This window comes from Raphanus sativus, chromosome 2 (assembly GCF_000801105.2).
Source record: "Raphanus sativus cultivar WK10039 chromosome 2, ASM80110v3, whole genome shotgun sequence".
NCBI lineage: Eukaryota > Viridiplantae > Streptophyta > Magnoliopsida > Brassicales > Brassicaceae > Raphanus > Raphanus sativus.
The window spans coordinates 29,014,662-29,036,472 of record NC_079512.1 but is presented as its reverse complement, the minus strand read 5'-3'; the positions used below and the strand labels follow the sequence as shown (position 1 = coordinate 29,036,472).

General features: G+C 36.6%; 4 protein-coding genes across 10 annotated transcripts; 2 read left to right on the top strand and 2 right to left on the bottom strand.

Annotated features, from left to right (window-relative positions):
• Window positions 1-4,014: 4,014 nt before the first annotated feature.
• On the bottom strand, window positions 4,015-6,168 carry LOC108817164 (transcription termination factor MTERF5, chloroplastic). Of its 6 annotated transcripts, none has more exons than XM_018589782.2 (4): window positions 6,013-6,168; window positions 5,770-5,877; window positions 5,565-5,614; window positions 4,015-5,478 (listed from the first exon to the last, which is right to left on the bottom strand). In XM_018589782.2, exons 2-4 carry the CDS (start codon window positions 5,838-5,840, stop codon window positions 4,130-4,132), a joined length of 1,470 nt encoding a protein of 489 aa, XP_018445284.2. In that variant the 5' UTR covers window positions 5,841-5,877; window positions 6,013-6,168; the 3' UTR covers window positions 4,015-4,129. The 6 variants fall into 6 exon arrangements, with proteins under 6 accessions (XP_018445284.2, XP_056858941.1, XP_056858944.1 ...); XM_057002961.1 differs by having other exon boundaries at window positions 5,565-5,623; window positions 6,013-6,167; XM_057002964.1 differs by having other exon boundaries at window positions 5,770-5,874; window positions 6,013-6,163.
• Window positions 6,169-6,813: 645 nt separating this feature from the next.
• Window positions 6,814-11,753, bottom strand: LOC108827325 (receptor-like protein 48). Of its 2 annotated transcripts, XM_057002960.1 has the most exons (2): window positions 9,610-11,753; window positions 6,814-7,690 (listed from the first exon to the last, which is right to left on the bottom strand). In XM_057002960.1, exons 1-2 carry the CDS (start codon window positions 11,583-11,585, stop codon window positions 7,207-7,209), a joined length of 2,460 nt encoding a protein of 819 aa, XP_056858940.1. In that variant the 5' UTR covers window positions 11,586-11,753; the 3' UTR covers window positions 6,814-7,206. The 2 variants fall into 2 exon arrangements, with proteins under 2 accessions (XP_056858940.1, XP_018456203.2); XM_018600701.2 differs by lacking the exon at window positions 6,814-7,690 and having other exon boundaries at window positions 8,725-11,750.
• Window positions 11,754-16,658: 4,905 nt separating this feature from the next.
• On the top strand, window positions 16,659-19,479 carry LOC130507975 (uncharacterized). The gene is made up of 4 exons (XM_057002959.1): window positions 16,659-17,483; window positions 17,578-18,121; window positions 18,198-18,297; window positions 18,376-19,479. Exons 1-4 carry the CDS (start codon window positions 16,667-16,669, stop codon window positions 19,054-19,056), a joined length of 2,142 nt encoding a protein of 713 aa, XP_056858939.1. The 5' UTR covers window positions 16,659-16,666; the 3' UTR covers window positions 19,057-19,479.
• A 67-nt stretch (window positions 19,480-19,546) lies between these two features.
• On the top strand, window positions 19,547-20,164 carry LOC130508674 (uncharacterized). The gene is made up of 2 exons (XM_057004291.1): window positions 19,547-19,779; window positions 19,856-20,164. The coding sequence occupies exons 1-2, from the start codon at window positions 19,585-19,587 to the stop codon at window positions 20,162-20,164; spliced, it is 504 nt and encodes a 167-aa protein (XP_056860271.1). The 5' UTR covers window positions 19,547-19,584.
• Window positions 20,165-21,811: the final 1,647 nt, after the last annotated feature.

Here is a 21,811-nt window from a genome sequence, read left to right as displayed (position 1 = left end):
GTCTTCTTGACGACATTTTGTTTGAAGATTAAAAAACATTTTATAAAAAATCCTGGAATATTTATAATCAAGACATGTAGGGATTAAATAACGTGTTAATGTTTGGGGACCAACCTGCAAGATGACGAGCCTAATGGTAAAGAGACCTATCTACATCTACATTGACATGCCTAAAGTCTTACTAACATTATTGACCTAAAATTCAATATATACAAAGAGCCAATATGGTGTGATTACTTTGTGTGGCGCATGGACCTCATGGTTATGATCATGGGCTTGTTCTGTTATTCACAATTCGCATGCCTCTCAGTTTAAATGTAAATCGACGAAAATACGATTTAACACTTTACAAGATACATATACACCAGTAATTTAAGAAAAATGAGCACTGTGTTTTTCAATTATAAGTTATCAAACTATATAAGTTTTTCTTGATAAAAAGAAATGTTGATTAGATAACTTTCTGATATAATGGACATATTTACTTATAATGAAAAAAAATCTACAAAAGAAGTATGGAAGTATAAAGAAGGGTAACAAAAAAGTAAAATAAAGGAAGAGGACCACATTTCACTACCTAAGCCGTGAGGGGAAAATATGACATGAAAAGATATGATGATAGTAAAAATTCATATTACAGATGAGGAATTCTATATGATCCAACGGTAAGACGTTTTAAAATTCATATTACAGATGATTGTAAAATTTACGATGATAAAATATAAAATTATCTCTTTCTAAAAAACTTATAAAATTATCTTTAATCTGTTTCTCTATTTTTAGGACACATAAATACATAGACTTATCCGCATTGACATCAGACCCCGAATATTTGGTGAAATGTGGTCCTCTTCCTTTTATTTTTTCTTTTTCCTTCTTTTTCTTCCATAACTTCTTTTTATTATTTATTTTCGTTATTATGATTTTTCCTTCTAAAGGTAATTACAATAGTAGCTTTTTCTTTTCCTTATTGAAATAGTATATGGCCTGTGACAGAGTTTCTGATTTAAATTCATAATGATAGAAAGAAACAGCACGTAAAGACGAGATTACTCATTAGACATTACTAGACTAAAGATCTTTTACAAAACTTGTGTTTGGGTGTACAGTGTAGACTGACTTTGGCTCTTTTGTTTTAACTTTTTCTTTTCACTTGCGTGTTTAAATTCTTTTACTTAGAAAATGTGAAAGTTGCTAAATAGATAAGAATTTCTGAACTAATATAATATATAGTTGTTTAGGTGAATCAGATATTAATAAGAAAAATATATATAACTTTGCTTGGGTAGGCAACAACACCCACATTTCTACTTTGATTTTTTCAAAAGTGAAGATCTTTATAGTCAAGTATTCCTTGTTTAAATCAGAACAGAACAAAAGTCATATAAGAAGAGATTAAATAAGTACTATTAGATCTTGACCCGTGCGACCGCACGGGTATTTATTTTCTGTTTTTAGTTTTTTGTATTAAATGTATTTGTAATATTTGATAATAAATTTATATCGAAAACTAATTTTTGCAGTTATAACAAAAATTAAAATTAAAATTTTAATAAAATATTCTTATATAAATTCAGTTATCCTAATTAAAATAGTATAGGTGTGGGTCATAATACTTTCGAATTCCAAATATTTGGAATTTCTATTAATATAAATTTGTTAAAAAATAATCACACGCGGTATTTAATTTTAAATCTTAATTTGGGTGTACTAAATGTTATATTTGTAAATGTAATCATATTAAATTAAGTAATTTTATATTTTTTGCGTCTAACATAAAATGTATCACCGACACTGGAGATCACCTAAACAAATCTAACATTTATATGATTAGATGTATGTGTAAGATATATAACAAACAAAGTTTTTAAATGATAAGTATGAAAATACACAATATGGTTAGTATGCTATTAAACATGATACGTTACTTATAAAATTTGTAAGAATAAATAATTGTTAGACTTTTAACAAATTTGTGACATATAAAAATTAAGATTATAATTTGTAAGAAAATGAAATGTAATATAATATATATTTGATCTAACTGCTAATTCATTATAAATAGGCTTACGTATTCAATAATTTTCAGATTGGATTTTGACAATTAGTTTTCATAATTACTGTAGACTAATGAGAAAATCAATGGAAAATATTTTTTTGAAAATAAATAAAGTGATTCAATTTCTATATCTTGTATTAGAGATGGGTGTTCGGATATTCATTCGGATTTGATTCAGGTCTCTTTGGGTTTTAGATTTTTGGGGTGAAAGGTTTTAGCCACATTCGGTATTTATAATTTCGGTTCATGTTCTGGTTCGGATAACTCATTTGAATAGTTTTTAAAGAAATAAAATTCTTAAAATATAAAAGTAAAAAATTATATAACAAATAAATTTGAATAATATATGGCAAAAACTTAAACTTAACATAAAAATTGTTTTGGTTCGAATATTAAAAGATAGTGATCTCCTACCATATCTTATGCGATTTTTATTATCATTAAATGTGGTAAATTTAGAATTAGGAAATGTATTTATTGAACTAAAAAGACAACATTAATAAAATTATAAATAATTTCGAAATTGATTTAATAGAGAAAGAAAATTAAATTTTATATTAGGACAATACATTAACTCAACTGAAAAAGACAACATTAAAATATGTAACTTAATTTATATTAGGACAACACATTAACTCAACTGGAAAAGACAAACATTAAATTAGGTAGTTTAGTTTAATTCTCAGTGGTATTTAGGCGTAAATACTGTGCAACTTGTAGGGTTAATCCATATGTGTACTTCTGTTTTAATAAAGTAGATACAAGAGAATCTGCCCAAAAAAAGAAGTAATTCTGAAATCTGAGAAGCTTCATTAACTTCTCTAATCTACGACCCGTTATAGAAATAAAAGCAAAAGTACTGACATGGAACAGCTACGAAAAGATCATGACAACCATTAATAGGATTTAATAGTTTGAAAAATATAAATAGAATCTACCCAAAAAAGGAAGTCAGAACTTCAAAGAAAAATCTCGCAAGTACAATGGATTTAGATCATATTTTTAGAACTCAATTATATTCTTTTAAAAATTCTTAGTTAGCTGAAATGTAGACGCCCATAATACAGCCCATTAACATTTAACGAAAGCAAACACTTGATGTGTGTAGTGTAACTAAGGTTTTGGCTTCGGTGGCAAAAAAATAGAAAATTAAAACAGAGAAAGAAATTTGGGAAAATTATTTTTTAAATCTGTAAAATTTGATTTTGCTAGGTAATTGCAAGAAACTCTCATGCAGTTAATCTTGCAATTAAGAGTGAATTGCTAGGGAACCTTTGCGATTTCCTAACCAAACCAGGAAAATAGTGTTTAAACTATACTTCAGTAAATACTTTGAAAATAGTAAATGAAGTTAGTTTACAAAAAGGTACTCCCTCCGTTTCATATTAAGTGTCGTTGTAGAGATTTTTTTTCGTTGCAAAATAAGTATCGTTTTAGCATTTCCATGCAAAATTTATTAATTTGATTCTGTATTTTATTTTTCTATTGGTTGAGATGTATGGGTAATGATGTTTTTGTATGGAAAATATGTAAAATTTAATGATTTCTTAATCCGTGTGCACAACTCTAAAACGACACTTATTAAGAAACAGAGGGAGTAGTGTTTTTATTAGTTTACGAAAAAAGTATAGTGTTTAGATGTTAAGTATTTTGGGGAAATGCTGTGAAACTTGGTTTTGCGAGATTGCAAGAGTTCCCTATAAATTCTACTGCAATCGTGAACTCTTGGGGGGTGACGAAGCTAATGAAGCATGCATAGACCGGGCAGGTTATATCTTTTATAGGGGACAATATAACATCAAAAATTATCTACCACTGGTCTCGTGTTGACAAATACGAAACGTAATAGAGGAAGCGGGTTCCAACCTTAGAAGCTTTGATTTAACATTTTTTCAACTGACAATGAGTTACACTCAGTTCCGAAAGTGAAGAACATGACAAGGATGTCTCACCGATGAATAAATGAGCTTAATAAATATTACGAATTGGTTTTTATCACATCCATCATTAGTACTCTCCTTATTGCTCTAAAAAAACTAAAAAAAAAAAAGCCTTCACAACAGCTCGCTACTACTTTTGCTGATGATGATCAGACACAAGTTTCTTCATCATCTTCTTCTTAACAACTTTCTCGAACTCAACTCCGGACAAGGACAAAACCTGATTCAACAGCAGCCTCACCCCGCTCCTCTTCACCAGCTCGTACCTCGGCTTGATCCTCTCCTGGAGACTATACCCGAAAAACTGCGGAAACTTGACCAGCTCCGAGTTGGGATAATCCATCGTCGTCTGAAAGTAATCCCACTTAGGCATCAGATTCTCCTTCAAGCTGAAAGTATACAAAGCTCCGTATCTAGAGATCATCACCCCTATCTCATCTAACCCGTAACCTTTCTCCAGAAAGAACTCAGTCACCGGCTTCAGGTTCGTCTCTATGCTCAAACCAAACGTCTGCGGACATCGATGAAGTAGAACCGCCACGTCGACGTTCAGAGACTCGAAGTACTCCATCGTGGGACGTAGCTTGTCCTCCACGCTGTAGGACATGATGTTCGGACAACGAGTCAAGATCTTCCCGATCTGTTCTTCGGTTAAACCGGTTTGGGTCAAGAACTCGACGGTGGAGATGAGTTTCTGCCTGCTGTAAGTCAAGATGGCCGGGAAACGGTAGATGATCTTCGCCCATTGGTTCTTGTCGATGCCTAACGTCTCCAAGAAGGCCATCGTTGGTTTGAGGTTATCGGTTAGGCTTATCCCGCAGATCTGCGGCCTCTTGCAGAGGATGGTGGGAATGTCTGACTTGGGGATACCTAGGTCTAGGAGAAACTCCACGACGGGTTTGATCTTTCCCTCGAGGCTGTAGTAAGGAAACGCTGCGAACTTGCGGGTGATTGTTTTGATCTGCTCGAGGTTGAGGCCGAGGTCGAGGAGGTAGAGCGTCTGAGGACGTAAAGAACCTTCTGTGTCGAGCTCGCTGACGCGAGAGACGGCTCTTAGTTTCTTAGTGTCTGCAGCGAGACCAGGAGGTGCTGTGAGTGGAGCTAGAGGTGGTGAAGAAGAAGAAGCTGGTCTGTCTTCGGGTGGTGGATCGGGGAAGCTGACGACGAGGTCAGAGAGGAGATGGCCGTGTTGTTCGTGGAGCTGTTCGAGGTAAGGGATGAGAGAGTCTCGTATCTCGAGCGTGGTGAGCTCTCTTCCCACGAGGTAACGGGATTTGTGAACGGAGTGGAGTCTGGAGACTAGGTGGTCGATGAAGAGATCGGATTTGTTGATGATCCTGACGGAGACGCTGTTGCTGAGACCTTGCTTCTTGAAGAAGAGGGTTAGGACGGCTTTGGCTTCTTCTTTCTCTGCTGCGATCAGGTTTGGAGGGACAGGTCTCGCGCTGTACTCGACGACTCTGTTCTTTAAGCGAAACCCTATTGAAAACCACATAAGAAAAATGTGAACCAAAAAAAAGAAAAGAGAAGATAAGATTTGTATCATTTTGACTACTCTCACTGACCAAATGAGTCTTGTCGGAAATGGAGTCTTCCTGTGAACCAAAGCTGTGCCCTGCAAATACTGAGACCAAAAAATGCAATTGAAAACATTTCGAACACATAATAATCAATCTAACAAGATGATGAACAGTTCATATTTTATAAATCCAGATTGAATTATTACAACCCCAAAGATCAAAGTGAAGCCTGTAATAATAATTAACTAACCTCGTACAGGGGTTGTCTCTTCTAGCGATGAAGAAAATCTCCGACGGTCCTATCTGACTAAATGTTTGCATATCTCTTTAAAGTGGACTCAAGTTGCTGAAATTTCTTCTTTTTTTTTTTTTGAAAGAAGAGACAGAGAGCAATTAATTTGATGAACTAAGGAAGAAAGAGAGATGATTAAGCCCCATAAGCACCAAAGGAAGCAAGGAATCGCAGAAAGATAGACACGTAAAGGACTCTCACCTTTCGTTGGTGAAACGTGGATGGTGTGAAATTTTCCCGAGAAAGTTACAGCGAGAGAGCAGAGGAAGACAAATTGCCGCAGAGGAAGACAAATATCAATGGCTCAATGCAATTCAGATAGGAACCCTCACTGAGAAACGACTTATGATTGGAGAACGAGTTTAAACTCCGATTTCGTATCAAGATAATTTTTTTTTATTTATCTATCATATGATTGGGCCTCTCTGCATTCCATAAAGGCCCAATTTCTATAAAATTGGGCCTCGTTTCTCTCTTTCTCTCTAATTTCTCAACAGTCGACACAGTTTTCCGCTGACCAAACTAGTCGATGTTTTTTTTTCTTTAACGCTGATTTATTACGATATTACAATTATTAGGAATATTATATAGACGATTCGACAACCGACAATACTATATGTATTATGAAGATCTACGTCTAACTGCATCATCTGAGCCGTCATATGAAGATCCACGCCTGACCAGATTTACTTGCACCATGTTCAAGATTTCTTGTAATCCTTCCTTCCATAATCGCATAGTTGCCTGTAATCTTTCCTTCCATAATCTACATAGTTGCCTAATAAATCGTGTTTTCTCCGGGACTTGAAACCTGGATTTGAGAAAATCTGCAATAAATTGCATAGTCTGGGAGTCGAACCCCAGACACTAGTCGATGTTTATATTAGATGATAAGCATCATCAGTTATTTTAAACTTTAGAGATGCTCAGTATATTCATTGTATAGTATCTAGCGTATGTGTTTAAAAAAAAAAGTATATAGCGTATCCCTCATTTCTCTGAACAGTTTGTACTATATATTGTGACGTAAATACACAAAGCCTTTCAAGAGAAATACTCTATCGTTCAGTTCATATGAACAGTTACGAGTTGTTGCTATCAATGCTGGTGTATGTGTGTTTACAAATTGACAAGTTTTTACTCGTACTCAGTTTGTAAAATGGAGATCCTCAGTTTCATATGTAGGTGCTGGCAATGGCCCAGTGATTGACGTTCTTGAACATACAATAGTAGATATCATATCATCAGACAACTGATGCTTATATATATATATATATTAAGTAATACAGTTAAAGATCTTCTTGAATGAGTCTCGTCTAATATGAAGTCAGAATATGGACAATGACCAATCCACAGAACACACCAGGCAAGTAAGCTATTGCAGCCACAATCCCGCTAAATACTTGATAATTTTCCTGATCCTCTTCTCCATCTTCCTTTCTTGTGTCTTCTTCTTCTCCACCACTGCAGGTCTTTTTGTAGAAATGAAGAGCTATTCTGGCTTTGAATCTGAGTGCCCTGTGGTATTGTACCTTCGAGCATGTTGTAAGAGAAGTTCATCCACGCCAGAAACGCGAGTTTCCCGACATCCTGTGGGATTTCTCCTGATAAACTGTTACTGGATATATCTAGCGATTGGAGATTGGTCAAGTTGGACAGAGATGGTGGAATATGGCCTACGAAAGCGTTGTTTGACATGTTGAGCACAATCAGTTCCTTGAGTAAACCCATGGATTCGGGGATCTCTCCTTGGAATCTGTTTTCCGAGACATCGGTGGTTTTGTAGATATTGAAACTACTACCAAGAAACTCCATCTTTGAACCTTTGTTAGTCAGAACCACAGACTTGCTATAGTTTGTAAAGCTAACTCCAATAAACCTTTTCTGTTTGTTATCTGGAGTGTATACACCCGATGACATTTCAATCCAACCAGCAAAGTAATCCGATGGAAACTCTCCAGAATATATTGGGCCAGGCAACGAATATTTCGTTTGATCTTAACCTTCAGACGAATATTTTGTTTGGAAAGCTTCCTCCATCGACCAGGGCCAGGCAACGAATATTGGGCCATAGAATCAGGTAGAATACCGGCGAGGTTGTTGGAGCTAAGATCGAGGTTCTGAAGATGTTGTAGTCGGAAGAGAGTACTGTTTGATCTTAAAGGGCCATTGAGAGAACTGCCCAAGAGATTTAACTCGACGACATTTCCCGTCTTAGGATCACAAGTGATACCATCCCAAGAACAGCAATCAGCGTTGTTGTTCCTCCACCCTTGTGTCTTCACGTTAGCAGCCGTCCTATTGAGATGGAACTCGCTCTTGAACTCCCATATATAGAGCATCCCTTTGGTCTGGATGACACATATGTGCTTAGTAGGAGAAGAAGCGAAAATAAGTATTGGATGAGAAAGTGAAAATATTAAACACAAGATCCATACTATCATCTTCCTCTCACTACTAGAAGAATGCATTGTTGTTGCTGTGAAATGAGAGAGAAAATAAAAGATCGACTTAACAATGTAAAGACTTCATAACCAAGTCTTGTGTAATTAATGAATGGTCCAAAAGTCTAATAAAGATGAAAATTCAGTAATGATTTTAAAAGTATCCCAAGGGACAAACAGATTTTTGTCCAAACCGTGTGGTGTGGGGGTAAGCGCTGAAACGCTTTGAAGCCACAAAACGTATTTTTCTGCCGTGTGTTGTGGGTCAACCAATTTGCCCAAACGTTCTTTAGCCTGTGAAGAGTCCTTTGTTCTCTCTGTATATTTCTTTATATGGATATTTTGATAGATCGATTTACAATGAATCAGTCAGTTTGTAAGATGGATCATCAGTTACATATGTAAGGTGCAGAAAGTGAGGGTAGCTCAGTGATTGACGTTCTTGAACACAGAGTTGGGTCGCAACAAGAATGGAAATGCATAGCATTACAATTGGCGTGTTCTTTTAGGTGTCCCTGCGACAACATTTCAGACGCGCAAAAAGAAAATATAAAGGAAAAAGAGGGAATCAATTCTACATCAAAACACACACACAATGAGTGGCAAAACAATACAACTACGAGAGAGAAATTTTTCACGACATTACAATGGTAATAATTTAAAAACGACATAGAGATGACGATTATAACTAACATAGAGTAAGATATCATTATAGTAAACGGATGGTTATGTTAGTTGAAAGATCCTCTTGAACCAGTCTTGTCTATATGATATCAGAACATGGCCGATGGCTAATCCACATAATACACCAGGTACAAAGCCTATTGCAGCTGCGATCCAACTCAAAACTTGATCATTTTCTTCATCTTCTTGATGATCTTGCTTTCTTGTGTCTTCTTCTTCTCCTCCTCCACTGCAGGTTTTCTGAAGAGGAGGACCGCACAACCCAGGATTCTGTAGGAATGAAGAACTATCCTGACTTTGAATCTGAGTGCCTTGTGGTATTGGACCTTCGAGCTTGTTGTAAGAGAAGTTCATCCACGCGAGAAACGTGAGTTTCCCGAGCTCGGGTGGGATTTTGCTTGACAATCTGTTTTTGGATAGATCTAGTGACTGAAGATTGGTCAAGTTGGACAGAAATGGTGGAATAGTGCCTGTGAAAGCGTTGTTTGACATGTTGAGAACAATCAGCTCCTTGAGCAAGGAAATGGATTTTGGGATATCTCCTTGGAATCTATTTCCTGAGAGGTCAATGATTTTGTAGATGCTGAAACTAGTGCCAAGAAACTCCCTCTCTGTACCTTTGGTAGCCAGGACCACCGCCTTACGATAGTTAAAGGTTATTCCTATAAACCTATTCTGCTTATTATCTGGAGTGTATACACCCGAAGACATTGTACTCCAACCAGAAAAGTAATCAACCGGCAGGACTCCAGAGAGGATATTTCTAGAGATGTCAAAGATTCGAAGCTTGGGGAAACTTATTAGAGAACCCCTTGGAGGAGGAGAATATAGCAGCGGCCCGTGGAACTTGTTTGAACGAAGGACGAGAACTTGCAGATCAGGCAACGATCTCAACCAATAAGGAAACGTGCCGTTGAACATGTTGCCTTCGACGTTCAGAAACTCGAGGCGAGCGCAGTTCATCAGAGACTTGGGAAGCTCTCCTGATAACTTGTTGCGGCCAACGTCAAGCGAAACCAAGCCAACGCTGACAGATTCCTCCGGGAAGTTACCAGAGAGGCTGTTGTTACGGAGATGCAAGAGAGAAAGCTTGGTATTGAGATTCTTGAAACACCGAGGGATAGAACCGGTGAAGTTGTTGTTGGATAAAACAAGTGCTTCAAGAGAAACCATCTCGCAGATTGTTGTTGGAATCTGACCCGAAAACTGATTATCGGAGGCGGCAAGAAACGTCGTGGATTTTGGTAACAAAGGGAACGGACCGTGGAAAGCGTTCGAGCTTATATCGAGCATTTCTATTTCATTTCTCCGAAGAACATCCGGTGGGCCGTCAAAACCAGTAAATGAATTCCGGTAAAAGTCTACGTACGTCAATCCTGGCAGTCTCCACAACCACGCTGGTACTCGCCCTTTGATTTGATTCTGAGAAATGTCCAAGCTAACCAAACTGGTTTGCGTTTGTAGAAACTTTGGAAATTCAGAGATATTGCATGACGCTAGAGCCAAGGATCCAATGGGTGAAGCAATACGGAGGGTTGAGCTGAACTTCACAGTATTTCGTGAAAGACTCAGTAAGCTAAGCGACTCGAAACGGGAGAAGAGACTCATGTCGACGATACTTCTTGTATTGAGTGTGGAGATGTCAAGGACCATGAGTGACTTGAGATGCAAGAAGACGCTGAAATCCACCGTGCCCCTCAGTGTGTCCCAAAAAGAGAGGTCGAGAGATGAGAGCTCGACTAGTTTTGATATAAATCCCGGGATTGGCCCACTGAGCCTGTTACCTCCAAGGCTTAATGTTTTAAGTTTTGATGGTGAAGAGATATTCCCAATCTCAAGGAGACGGTTGAAGTGATTCCTTTCCAGGGAGAGATGGACCAAAGAAGGGATCGTGATAAGAGACGAAGGAACAAATCCAGAAAATGAATTTGAACCGACATCAAAATACTCGAGTTTGGAGAGGCTACTCATGTTTGATGGGAGTGTACCTTCGAGCTGGTTGGAAACAAGGTTGATCGCAGTGAGCTCGGTCAGATTGAGTAGCACTTGAGGAAATTTCCCGCTGAGTTTGCTCGATGGAAGCAGCAACTTTGTTAGTTGTTTTAAGTTGCCGAGCGAATCTGGTAGTTCACCGGTGAAACCATTACCATCAAGATCAAGAAGAGTGAGATGGGAAAGATTTCCGAGCGAAGAAGGAAGGTTCCCAAACAAATTGCATCCAGAAAGACTCAATTCCTTCAAGTATTTGAGGTCGCCGATGGAATCTGGTAGAGTGCCGGCAAGATTATTTGAGTTAAGATTAAGACTCTGAAGATACTGTAGTTTAAATAGACCGCTACTAGATCTTAAAGGGCCATTGAGAGAACCGCTCCAGAGATTTAACTCAACGACTTTCCCCGTCTTAGGATCACAAGTGATACCATCCCAAGAACAGCAATCGCTGTTGTTTTTCCACGTCTGTGTCTTCTCATTGGCAGCCATATTTCTGAGATGGAACTCGCTCTTGAACTCCCAAAGAGCATCCCTCTGGTCTTGACGGCACAAGTGCTTAGGAGGAGTAGAAGCGCAAACAAGCATTGAGTAAGAAAGAGAAAATATTAAACACAAGCTCCATAGTATTATCTTCCTTGCACAACAAGAATGCATCGTGTTTTCTTTTTGTTCTTTGGTTTTTTACTTTTTGTTTTGTTTTTGGCTGTGAAAGTGGAGAAAATAAAAGCTAGACTTATATAACAAGTCTCCTGTGAAGACTTTTTTCGCCAAGTCTCCGCTGAAGACTTTTTGTAGAACCAAGTCTCCTCTGAAGAATTAATTGATGAATGGTCCACAGAGCCTAAGAAAATGTATTTTTAAGAGTGATTTGTCCTTGCATGGTATTCAAAGCTACAAACACTGTTTTGTCAACTCCGTATAGTGTGGGTAAATCGCTGAAACGCGTTGCAGCAACATAAATATTTTGATTCTTATTTGTCTAGGCCCTTATAATAGGTCTATACAAAATATACTTAAATTTTGATTCTTATTTGTTAAGATTCGAACCAAAAACTGCTGATATTCGTAATTGAGCGAAGCAAAACAAATAATAATATAAAATATCTGTAAAAAATAAATCAAATTATAAATATTAATATTTTAAGAAAAATATATCCTATCTAATATATATATATTTAAAGAATTTTATATAAATATTATTTATATAAGTTTTAGAATATTTTTATTTATTAAAATTATTATTAGTTATTCTTTTTTGAAAAGTAAATAACTATTATTTATATGAAATATTGTTATTTTATATAATTTGGAATTTTACTTATTTTAAATTTCTATTTTATTTTTATAGATCGGATAGGAACATCCAGTGAAAAATATAAAAAAGATTAGGATATCTGAGACACTAAATATCTAAGTATTACAGACCAAATGGAATCGGATGATTAGTTTGAATTGGATAATTAGTTATACAAACAAAACATATCAGATCGGATCAAGAATACCCAAAAATTTATGTATCAGATCCGTGCCCACCCACCCTACACTACAAGGAACAAGTCTACGGCATTGCTAACTTAACCTCTGATTAAAGAGGGGACTTTATCGTTGGACCTATATTTATGAATTTTCTGAAATTGATGTGTTCTCACTTCTCAAGGAACCTGTTTTGGTCAACAAGCATTAAACTAAATTAGTAATTTTCTGTCTCGTACAAACTCATATGTTTTGGTCAAAATAATCAGGATACATGGGACAACTTCTTTTTTCGTCTCAGGAAATGTAGTCACAAAGAAGGAGACGCTAAGTCGCTAACAGCACAAATACGATAAGGGCTTCGAAGAATGATCTTCATTCAACGATAGTGCGTGTTGACAACTGAGTACCTCAAAGAATTTGAGTTTCTAAACTGTAAGACCCATCTATCCTCTCTCGAGAGTTTACACCAACTTCAACTAAATCCACATGTCCATTTCTTAACTTTATTAATATTATTTCTAGGTTAAAATCCACGTCTTGCGCGCACACGAATAAATATTATATATAAATTATTTTTATGTATTATATGTTTTAACATATTATGAAATAACAAATATATATTGAATAATTAAAAATTCAGTAACTGTTACATATATAACTAAATTAGTGCAAACACATAAATAAATTTATTAATCCAAATAAATACCTTTTCTATTTTTGATCATTTGTATTTTTATAACAAAAATTTAAAATTACTGATAACAAAAAAAATTGTGGGAAGTTTAAAAGTTTTAGTAATTTATAATTTTAAAAAAATTCAATGCAAAGTTTAAAGTATAAATATTAAGTTGTCAATATTTGTTCAAACTTTTTCTCAAAAAAAAAATCGAAGCAAATTTCGAAATTAAAATAATTATTTAATTTTATATGGTATATAATTTATTTTAATATATAATATATATATTTCGAAATTAAAATAATTATGTGTTTTAGATGGTATATAATTTATTTTAAACAATATATATATTGCAACAGTGATAATTGAAAACTGGTTGAAAATAATCTACAAAACAGAAGATGTAGCTAACTGCAACAGTGATAATTTAATGTTAGATTTTAAGTCTCTCAAGATAAAGTTTCCAAAAGCAGAATTGTTTCTAAATGAAAAATTTTCTAAAATAAAATTATGGAGGAGAGAAACTTACTAGAAAACTCGTCAGAGCTGGAATCTGTACGGAAACGTGCCAGAAAACTTATAGGAAAATTTCTTTGAAACTTGCTGAAAAAATTCTGGTGGTTGGTCGTCGTTTAACAACAACAACGGGCCTCATGCAAAGAGTTATTTTGTCTTGATGAATGATGAAGAAAAGAGAAGAGGTGAAGCTCTTTTTAAAAATGGGAGGAGGGGGAGTGATAAGTTTTCTGTTTTTTTAACTTAACATCAATTGACAATTAGTGAATTAACTCAAGTCTTTTATATATTACTTATATCCCTCACATATATCCGATGTGGGATCTTTCTCCAATATTCTCCTTCGAGATAATGGTGCGTATAACCATTAATCTCGCAGAATCCATCATATCCCCTCTGAAACAATGGCTTTATTTTTCTAGCAATCTCGAAGAACTGAGCTTTATATGGGTCATCAATTAATGGGTTGATCGGGCCACTATCCGGACCGGATTAATGGACCAGTGTATTGAGCCCACTCTGATACCATGATAAATTTTCTGGATTCCAACTTAAAATTAATTGGCAATTAATGGGTTGACCCAAATCTCTTATATATTACTTTGTTTCTCACATATATTCGAAGTGGAATCTTCTTTCTAATAGAAAGTGAGTTTTATAAGTTTCTGCTGTGGGGCAAAATAAAAAGGAGGCTTGGGCTTAAAGTAGAAACAATTATGGGCTAAGAAGCAATAGAAAGCAAATATCAACTTAGACATGGAAAGCAACAAGAAAACTTTTTTTTTGTCAACATTATAATTCATTTATCCCAAGAGCTTAATAGTACAAATACATAAAATACATAAAAGGCAGCACACATCACAAAAAGGAAAACGTGTAAACTTTATATTACAAACAGGAGACGTGTTAACAAAGAGACATGCATCTCAGATATTCTGGCTTCCCCGGCAATCTTCAAAGTTTCTGATAACCTTCACGACCATCTTCTCACAGACGAAGCTGTTCTTCTCTTTCTCAACACTTCTATTGCCACCAATATTTGCACTCTCAAACTCATTCTTTCGCCATAACCGCTGCTCTGAGGTAGGATTCAACAGTCTCTGGTGATTTTATTATTGGGAACACTACAAGAAAACGCGTCTATAACGACGACTCGTTACGAGGAAATTATTTCCTCGTAAACTTACATGGTGTTTACGACGATGTTACGAGTAAATAAATATTCGTCGTAAATTCGTTGTAAAGTTACGACGAAAACGATTCGTCGTAAACCCAATGTAATTTTACAAGGCTTTTACGTGGAAAGCCCAATTCGTCGTAAACTCATTGTAAATATACAAGTCATTTACGACGAATCATGTAACCGTTACTTTGGGTGAAAACGTGCATATAGTGTGGTTTAAAGTAACTAACTTCGTTGTAAAATCATTGTAAATTTACGAGTGATTTACGTGGAAAGCCCAATTCGTCGTAAACTCATTGTAAATATACAAGCCATTTACGAGGAATCATGTAACCGTTACTTTTGGTGAAAACGTGCATATAGTGGGGTTCAAAATAAGCTAACTTCGTTGTAAATTCGTTGTAAATAATATGTAAAAACGATGTAAAAGCAAAGTAAAACTTTTCGTTGTAAAATCCATGTTATACTTTCACCTACCACTTACGAAAATCGTCTATATATATGATCATTTCTCAATTCAAATAACACACAAACGAAATCAAAGAAAAAAAACCAGAAAAAAGAAAAACAAATGGCTGATGGCTTCAATATTTACGAGTTACGAAGTTGGATGTATTCGCATAAAGATGATTCCGGTAGAGTGACGGATGCATTTCTAAGCGGGCTAGAGACATTCATGCACCAGGCGGGCTGTACGCCGATCACGCAGGAAAGCGGTAAGATGTTCTGCCCTTGTCGGAAATTCAAGAATTCAAAATTTGCTCGTAGTGAAACTGTATGGAAGCACTTACTAAACAGAGGATTTACACCACAATATTATATTTGGTATCAACATGGGGAGGGTTATGGTGGAAATGAAGCTAGTAGTAGTAATAATTTTGAAGCTGCTGGTAATAGTGAAGAACCGAATCATTTGCATAATGAATCTAGTTATCATCAAGAGGAGCAGATGGTAGATCATGATAGGGTTCAAGACATGATTACTGATGCATTTTTAGAAACAACTACAACAATAGCTCATGAAACTGGAAATGTAGAAGAACCTAATTTGGATGCAAAAAGGTTTTATGAAATGTTAGATGCTGCAAATCAACCAATCTACACTGGTTGTAGAGAAGGTCTCTCTAAATTGTCTATAGCAGCTAGGATGATGAACATTAAAACGGATCATAATTTACCTGAGAATTGCATGGATGCTTGGGCGGAGTTGTTCAAAGAGTATTTGCCAGAAGACAACGTGTCAGCTGAATCTTATTATGAGATTCAGAAATTGGTTTATAGTCTTGGGTTGCCTTCGGAGATGATAGATGTTTGCATCGACAACTGCATGATCTACTGGAAGGATGATGAGAAGTTAGAAGAGTGTCGATTCTGCAAGAAACCACGATTCAAGCCGCAAGGACATGGGAGGAATAGGGTACCGTACCAAAGGATGTGGTACCTACCCATTAAAGACAGGTTAAAAAGATTATACCAATCGGAGAGGACTGCTGCATGGATGAGGTGGCATGCTGAACATGTCCAGAAGGATGGCGAGGTCGCTCACCCATCAGATGCAAGGGCGTGGAAACATTTCAACAAGGTATACCCAGATTTCGCTGAAAATATTCGGAATGTCTATCTTGGGTTATGCACCGATGGATTTAGTCCATTTGGTATGTCTGGGAGACAGTATTCTTTGTGGCCAGTTATTCTTACGCCGTACAACCTGCCGCCGGATATGTGCATGGAACAAGAATTTCTATTCTTGACCATATTAATCCCTGGGCCGAAGCATCCAAAACGGTCGTTGGATGTATTTCTTCAACCACTGATACAGGAGCTAAATGAGTTGTGGTCAGAAGGGGTAAGAACTTATGATTTTCCACGAAAACCAATTTTACGATGCGAGCAGTTCTGCTGTGGACGATAAGTGACTTTCCTGCTTATGGAATGTTGTCTGGCTGGACAACTCATGGAAGGTTATCTTGTCCATATTGTCATGGATCTACGGATGCTTTTCAACTGAAGAATGGTAGAAAGAGTTGTTGGTTTGATTGTCATCGTCGATTTCTTCCTGTTGCCCATCCTTACAGAAGAAATAAGACATTGTTTAGGAAAAACAAAGTTGTCAGAGACAGTCCTCCTCCATATCTCACAGGCCAGCAGATCGAGGAGGACATTGATTATTACGGAGCTCAGAAAACTGTGAAGCAAGGAGGAAACTGGCATGTTCCTGGTAATATGCCTGATGGGTATGGGGTTTCTCACAATTGGCATAAGAAAAGTATATTTTGGGAGCTACCTTACTGGAAAGATCTTCTTTTACGCCACAACCTGGATGTGATGCATATAGAGAAGAACTTTTTTGACAACATCATGAATACAATACTGAACGTCCCAGGGAAGACAAAAGATAACAAAAAGTCAAGGATGGACGTACCCGATATTTGCTCAAGAAGTGAGTTACATATCAAGAGCAATGGAAATGTTCCTGTTCCCAGCTTTCGATTGTCATCAGAAGCAAAGTCAACTTTGTTTGACTGGGTTGCATCAGAAGTGAAGTTTCCTGATGGTTACGTTTCAAATCTGTCAAGATGTGTTGAACGAGGTCAAAAGTTCTCAGGAATGAAGAGTCATGATTGTCATGTGTTTATGCAACGACTACTTCCATTCGCTTTTGCTGAGCTCCTTCTAACAAATGTACATGAAGCACTTGCAGGTAAATATTAATTAATAATATACATATATATATATATATATATATATATATACTATGAAATGTTACTAATTTGGGTTATATTTGCAATATGCAGCGATCAGAGCTTTCTTCAGAGACCTTAGCACACGTACGTTCAAGGAAGAAGTCATCGAACAACTTCATGAGAACATCCCGATCATAGTGTGCAACCTAGAGAAGATATTTCCTCCATCATTTTTTGACGTCATGGAACATCTAGTTGTCCACCTCCCGTACGAAGCATTACTTCGCGGACCTGTTCACAATGGATGGATGTATCCATATGAGCGCTCTATGAAACATTTGAAGGGGAAAGCAAGAAATCTTGCAAAGGTGGAAGGTTCGATTGTGGCTGGAAGTTTGACAGCAGAAACATCTAACTTCACATCATACTACTTTGCTTCAACGGTTCGTACGAGGAAAAGAGTTCCTAGAAGATATGATGATGGTGGAGTACCGCAATCTTATGCAGTAGACGGTGTTCCTGACATTTTCTGCCAAATTGGACGGTTTGGTGGTAAACTGAGAGAAGTATGGTGGTCCAGTGATGAGGATAAGCATAGTGCCCACACTTATATTCTGCTCAACTGCGAGGATGCTGTGATGCGTTCTTTTGAAAGGTAAATAATATTCGTGTGTATTATATGATATGATGTTAATTAATTATATGATATGATGCATTTGTTTAATTTGCAGCTTGTTTGTATCTCAAGTTGAAGAAGCAATACCAGGAATATCCGGAACCGAGGTGGATGCAAGGAAAGATAAGCACTTTGTCAAGTGGTTAAAAGGACAGGTAATATTAACATATTAAGTAATCTTTGGTACTATTATTATTAATGTAAAATTCTAACAGTGATGTATTAATTTGTAGGTTGATTATGACGATCCATATTATCCTGTATGGTTTCATGATTTGATCCAAGGTCCAGTAGCAAAGGTCACCACATCATCTATGTACTTCACACGAGGTTTCACTTTTCATACATATGAGTATGGGAGACGTCGGGCAACGAGCAACTACGGGATATGTGTGAAAGGTGAAACAGACTTTTACGGGATCTTGCAAGAGATTATTGAAGTGGAATTTCCAGGGTTGTTGAAGCTAAAATGTGTCCTCTTCAAATGCGAGTGGTTCGACCCGGTGGAGAACCGTGGTGTTCGGTTTAACAAATTTGGTGTTGTGGATATCCATTCTGGGAGAAGATATAACAAATTCGAGCCTTTCATCTTAGCTTCCCAAGCCGAACAAGTTAGCTTCCTTCCATACCCTCGCCTTCGAAGTTCTGGGATAAATTGGTTAACTGCTATCAAAATAACACCTCGTGGACGGATTGTTGCTGGAGAAGAACCACCTTTGCAAGAAGAAGATGCAATCAATGAAGTTGAGGTACCTGATCAACAAACTGATGAAATTCTTTTGATCGACTCGGATAACTGTCAATATGAAGATCTTCCCGAAGATGTGACGGATGAAGCACGTGAAGATGAGTTCGATAGAAGCGATGATGATCATTGTAGTGATGTTGATGAGAACTCAAACGATTCTTCATGATGTAAGATATGTAACAAATGTTGATTTTTGTTAGAATTCTTCATATGTGTATCAAATTCTAATTTATATAATATGCATTTAAAAAAAAAATTGGAGTTTATGGTTTCAGTTGGAAAAAGAGGTTGAATGTGTAGAAGATATGATAGTATAGATATGTAAGTTTGGGGTTTAGGGATTTTGATTTTCGGGGTTTCACATATTTCGTTGTAATTTCGTTGTAAAAAAAAACGCGGGCCTGGTAATTTCCTCGTAAAGTTTAGGTTCGTCGTAACTTCGTTGTAAACCATGAATCGGGGTTTAGGGATTTGATTTGTGGTTTCAAAGATTCGTTGTAAACACGTCGTAAACAAAAAAAGCGGGCCTGGTACATTCGTCGTAATTCCTGAAAGCACGTGTCCTCGTAAATTCGTCGTAAACTGAAACACGGGACTGGTATATTCCTCGTAAACCAAAAAACGCGGGCCTGGTACTTTCGTCGTAATATTTAATATTTTATTATTGGTTTTGTAGTTTGAGAAGACCGGAGTCATGCCATCTTTGTCCGACCTCTTCAAGATGACTCACGCCAAACCGGACGGGACTTTTGTTGATCCTGCATCCGAGAAGCTCTTCAACACTGTGGCTGCTCGGGTTGATGAGCGGGAGACGCAACTTACCCAGCAGTCTCCGGATGGATTACCCGTCAAATTGACGACGGAAGAGGTCGACAGGATCTTCGAGGAGGTAAAATTTAAAAGCTTTTGTTTAAATTAATTTTACTATTTCAACAATATTAACTATTTAATATTATTTTTTGTAGGTCGCTCCAAGAAAGAAGGGTCGGACGGTGGGAATCGGTTCTGTAAACGAAGTCGCAAGGGCGACTTCGTCTTACTCTTCTAGACAGGCCCAAGAGACTTCTCAGATGCAGGCTCGATTGGATACCCAGCAGGAGCGTTTAGACTCTCTCGAGAACCTGTTGGATATTATGGCGATGGGGAACCCAACATGCAGAGAGCGTTGGCGGCCAGACGAGAAGCTCTCGGGATGCAACAACGGGATCCCGAATCTACCGATCCAGTGGAGCGGGAACGAGCGGAGAGGGACCGAGCGGGACCGGCTACTTTGATGATGTATCGCTCCCGTAGATTTTTATTTTTATAATTTTGTTTTGTAAAATATTAAAACTTAAATTTTATTTATGGAATATTTATTTTCTAAACAATTGTTTTTTATTATTTGAAATTTTAATTTTTATAATTTCCAAATTTATTATAAATAAAAATAAAATAATAAATGAAATTAATATAATTAATATAATAAATAAAATAACGATGTAAATTCGTCGTAAAGTTTACAACGAATTTACATCGAAGTACTCGTAAATACGATGTAAATAATTACATCGAGTTTACAACGAAGGAGATGTAAAGTCGTCGTAAATTTTACAACGAATTTACATTGAATGTTTACATCGAATTTACATCGAATTCTTTACAACTTCTTTACGACGAATCTTTACGAGTTAGTTACAACGAGGCTTTACGTGGACATTACGACGAATGCTTTCCTTCGCCTTTACGACGAATTCATTAACTCGTAACCGTTACGTGGCGTTTACGACGAATCTTCTTTTACGACGGACGAATAACAACGAATCGCTTTTCGAGGTAAATTCGTCGTAATCCCCCTTTTACAACGAATTTACAACGAATATCGCCCTGGTAAATAATATGTTTTCTTGTAGTGGAAGACTCAATCGAATTAGAGAAGACCCTTTATTGGACCATTTTCAAACAAGAAAATGCCAATTCTACTTAATCTCTCATATAACGATCAAGGTAGAACCAACTTCTCCATCTTTCTTTTCATCCAGGAAACATCACTCGTTTGTTGAAAATCAGTTTATAAGAGTGAGCTTTACACCCGTAGAAAAGGGATAAGAGCAAGGACCTCAGAAGGAGAGATCCCAACTCAAAACGAAACGGGATAAGAAATATTTGCGAAAGAGGGATTTAGATCCGGACTCGCCGGAAGAAAATATCCGCAACGGAAGAAGAAATCCGGATACACCGGAAGAGAAAAGTCCGCTAACCAGAAGAAACTATATCGATCTATCGATCGAAGTTAATATACAACAAAAACAAAAAGGAAAATTTGGTAACCGATGACAATAAAGTCACCGGCCACCGAAGTGGCAATCTGATTAAGAGGCGAATAGTAGAGAGAGGTTCCAACAAGAAAACTATTTTCCGAAAGTCTTCTTGAACTCTCTTTTTGAACAATAGATTAACAAAAAAAAGAGTATTAGAAGAGAGCTGTATAGGTTTATCCTCTCTTTCCGAAAGTCTGCTAGATATCCGACCGGTTGTTTTAGGCCTTGACTATACTCTCTATAGGTTTATTATAGGATTGTTGGAAGATCTATTTGTAGGAATTAGCTTTTGTCTTAATTTATGTTTTAGTCTGATCTTTGGTGTCCTGGTATGGGTTTTAGTGTCCTTCTTGTGGACTGTTGTTTCCGGAGATATCAACGTTGTTCTCCGGTCTTGTATCTTAATTTGTATCTTTTCCAGTGTTTAATACAAATCAATTGACGAAAAAAAGAGAACCTAGCTAATCACTAAAGAGAAATTGGGCTTAATAATCTAAAAAAAACATAATTCACTATCTGACTAAAATCCCACTCTCTCTCCTCTTTTCCTTCCTATTTCTCTCTTCTTTCTCTCTAAAAATCTAATTTCTATTTTTTTTTGGTTATTCCCTAAGTCCATAA

Bases quoted from the DNA above. Each gene is read 5' to 3' on its own strand.
- LOC108817164 (XM_057002961.1), bottom strand. From the start codon at position 5,840: ATGCAAACATTTAGTCAGATAGGACCGTCGGAGATTTTCTTCATCGCT. The intron at 5,624-5,769 runs GTTAGTTAATTA...TTTTGGTCTCAG, and splicing joins AGAGACAACCCCTGTACGAG to TATTTGCAGGGCACAGCTTT. The intron at 5,479-5,564 runs GTCAGTGAGAGT...GGTTTTCAATAG, and splicing joins TTTCCGACAAGACTCATTTG to GGTTTCGCTTAAAGAACAGA.
- LOC108827325 (XM_018600701.2), bottom strand. From the start codon at position 11,585: ATGCATTCTTGTTGTGCAAGGAAGATAATACTATGGAGCTTGTGTTTA.
- LOC130507975 (XM_057002959.1), top strand. From the start codon at position 16,667: ATGCGAGCAGTTCTGCTGTGGACGATAAGTGACTTTCCTGCTTATGGA. The intron at 18,122-18,197 runs GTAAATAATATT...TTTAATTTGCAG, and splicing joins GTGATGCGTTCTTTTGAAAG to CTTGTTTGTATCTCAAGTTG. The intron at 18,298-18,375 runs GTAATATTAACA...ATTAATTTGTAG, and splicing joins TCAAGTGGTTAAAAGGACAG to GTTGATTATGACGATCCATA.
- LOC130508674 (XM_057004291.1), top strand. From the start codon at position 19,585: ATGCCATCTTTGTCCGACCTCTTCAAGATGACTCACGCCAAACCGGAC. The intron at 19,780-19,855 runs GTAAAATTTAAA...TATTTTTTGTAG, and splicing joins TCGACAGGATCTTCGAGGAG to GTCGCTCCAAGAAAGAAGGG.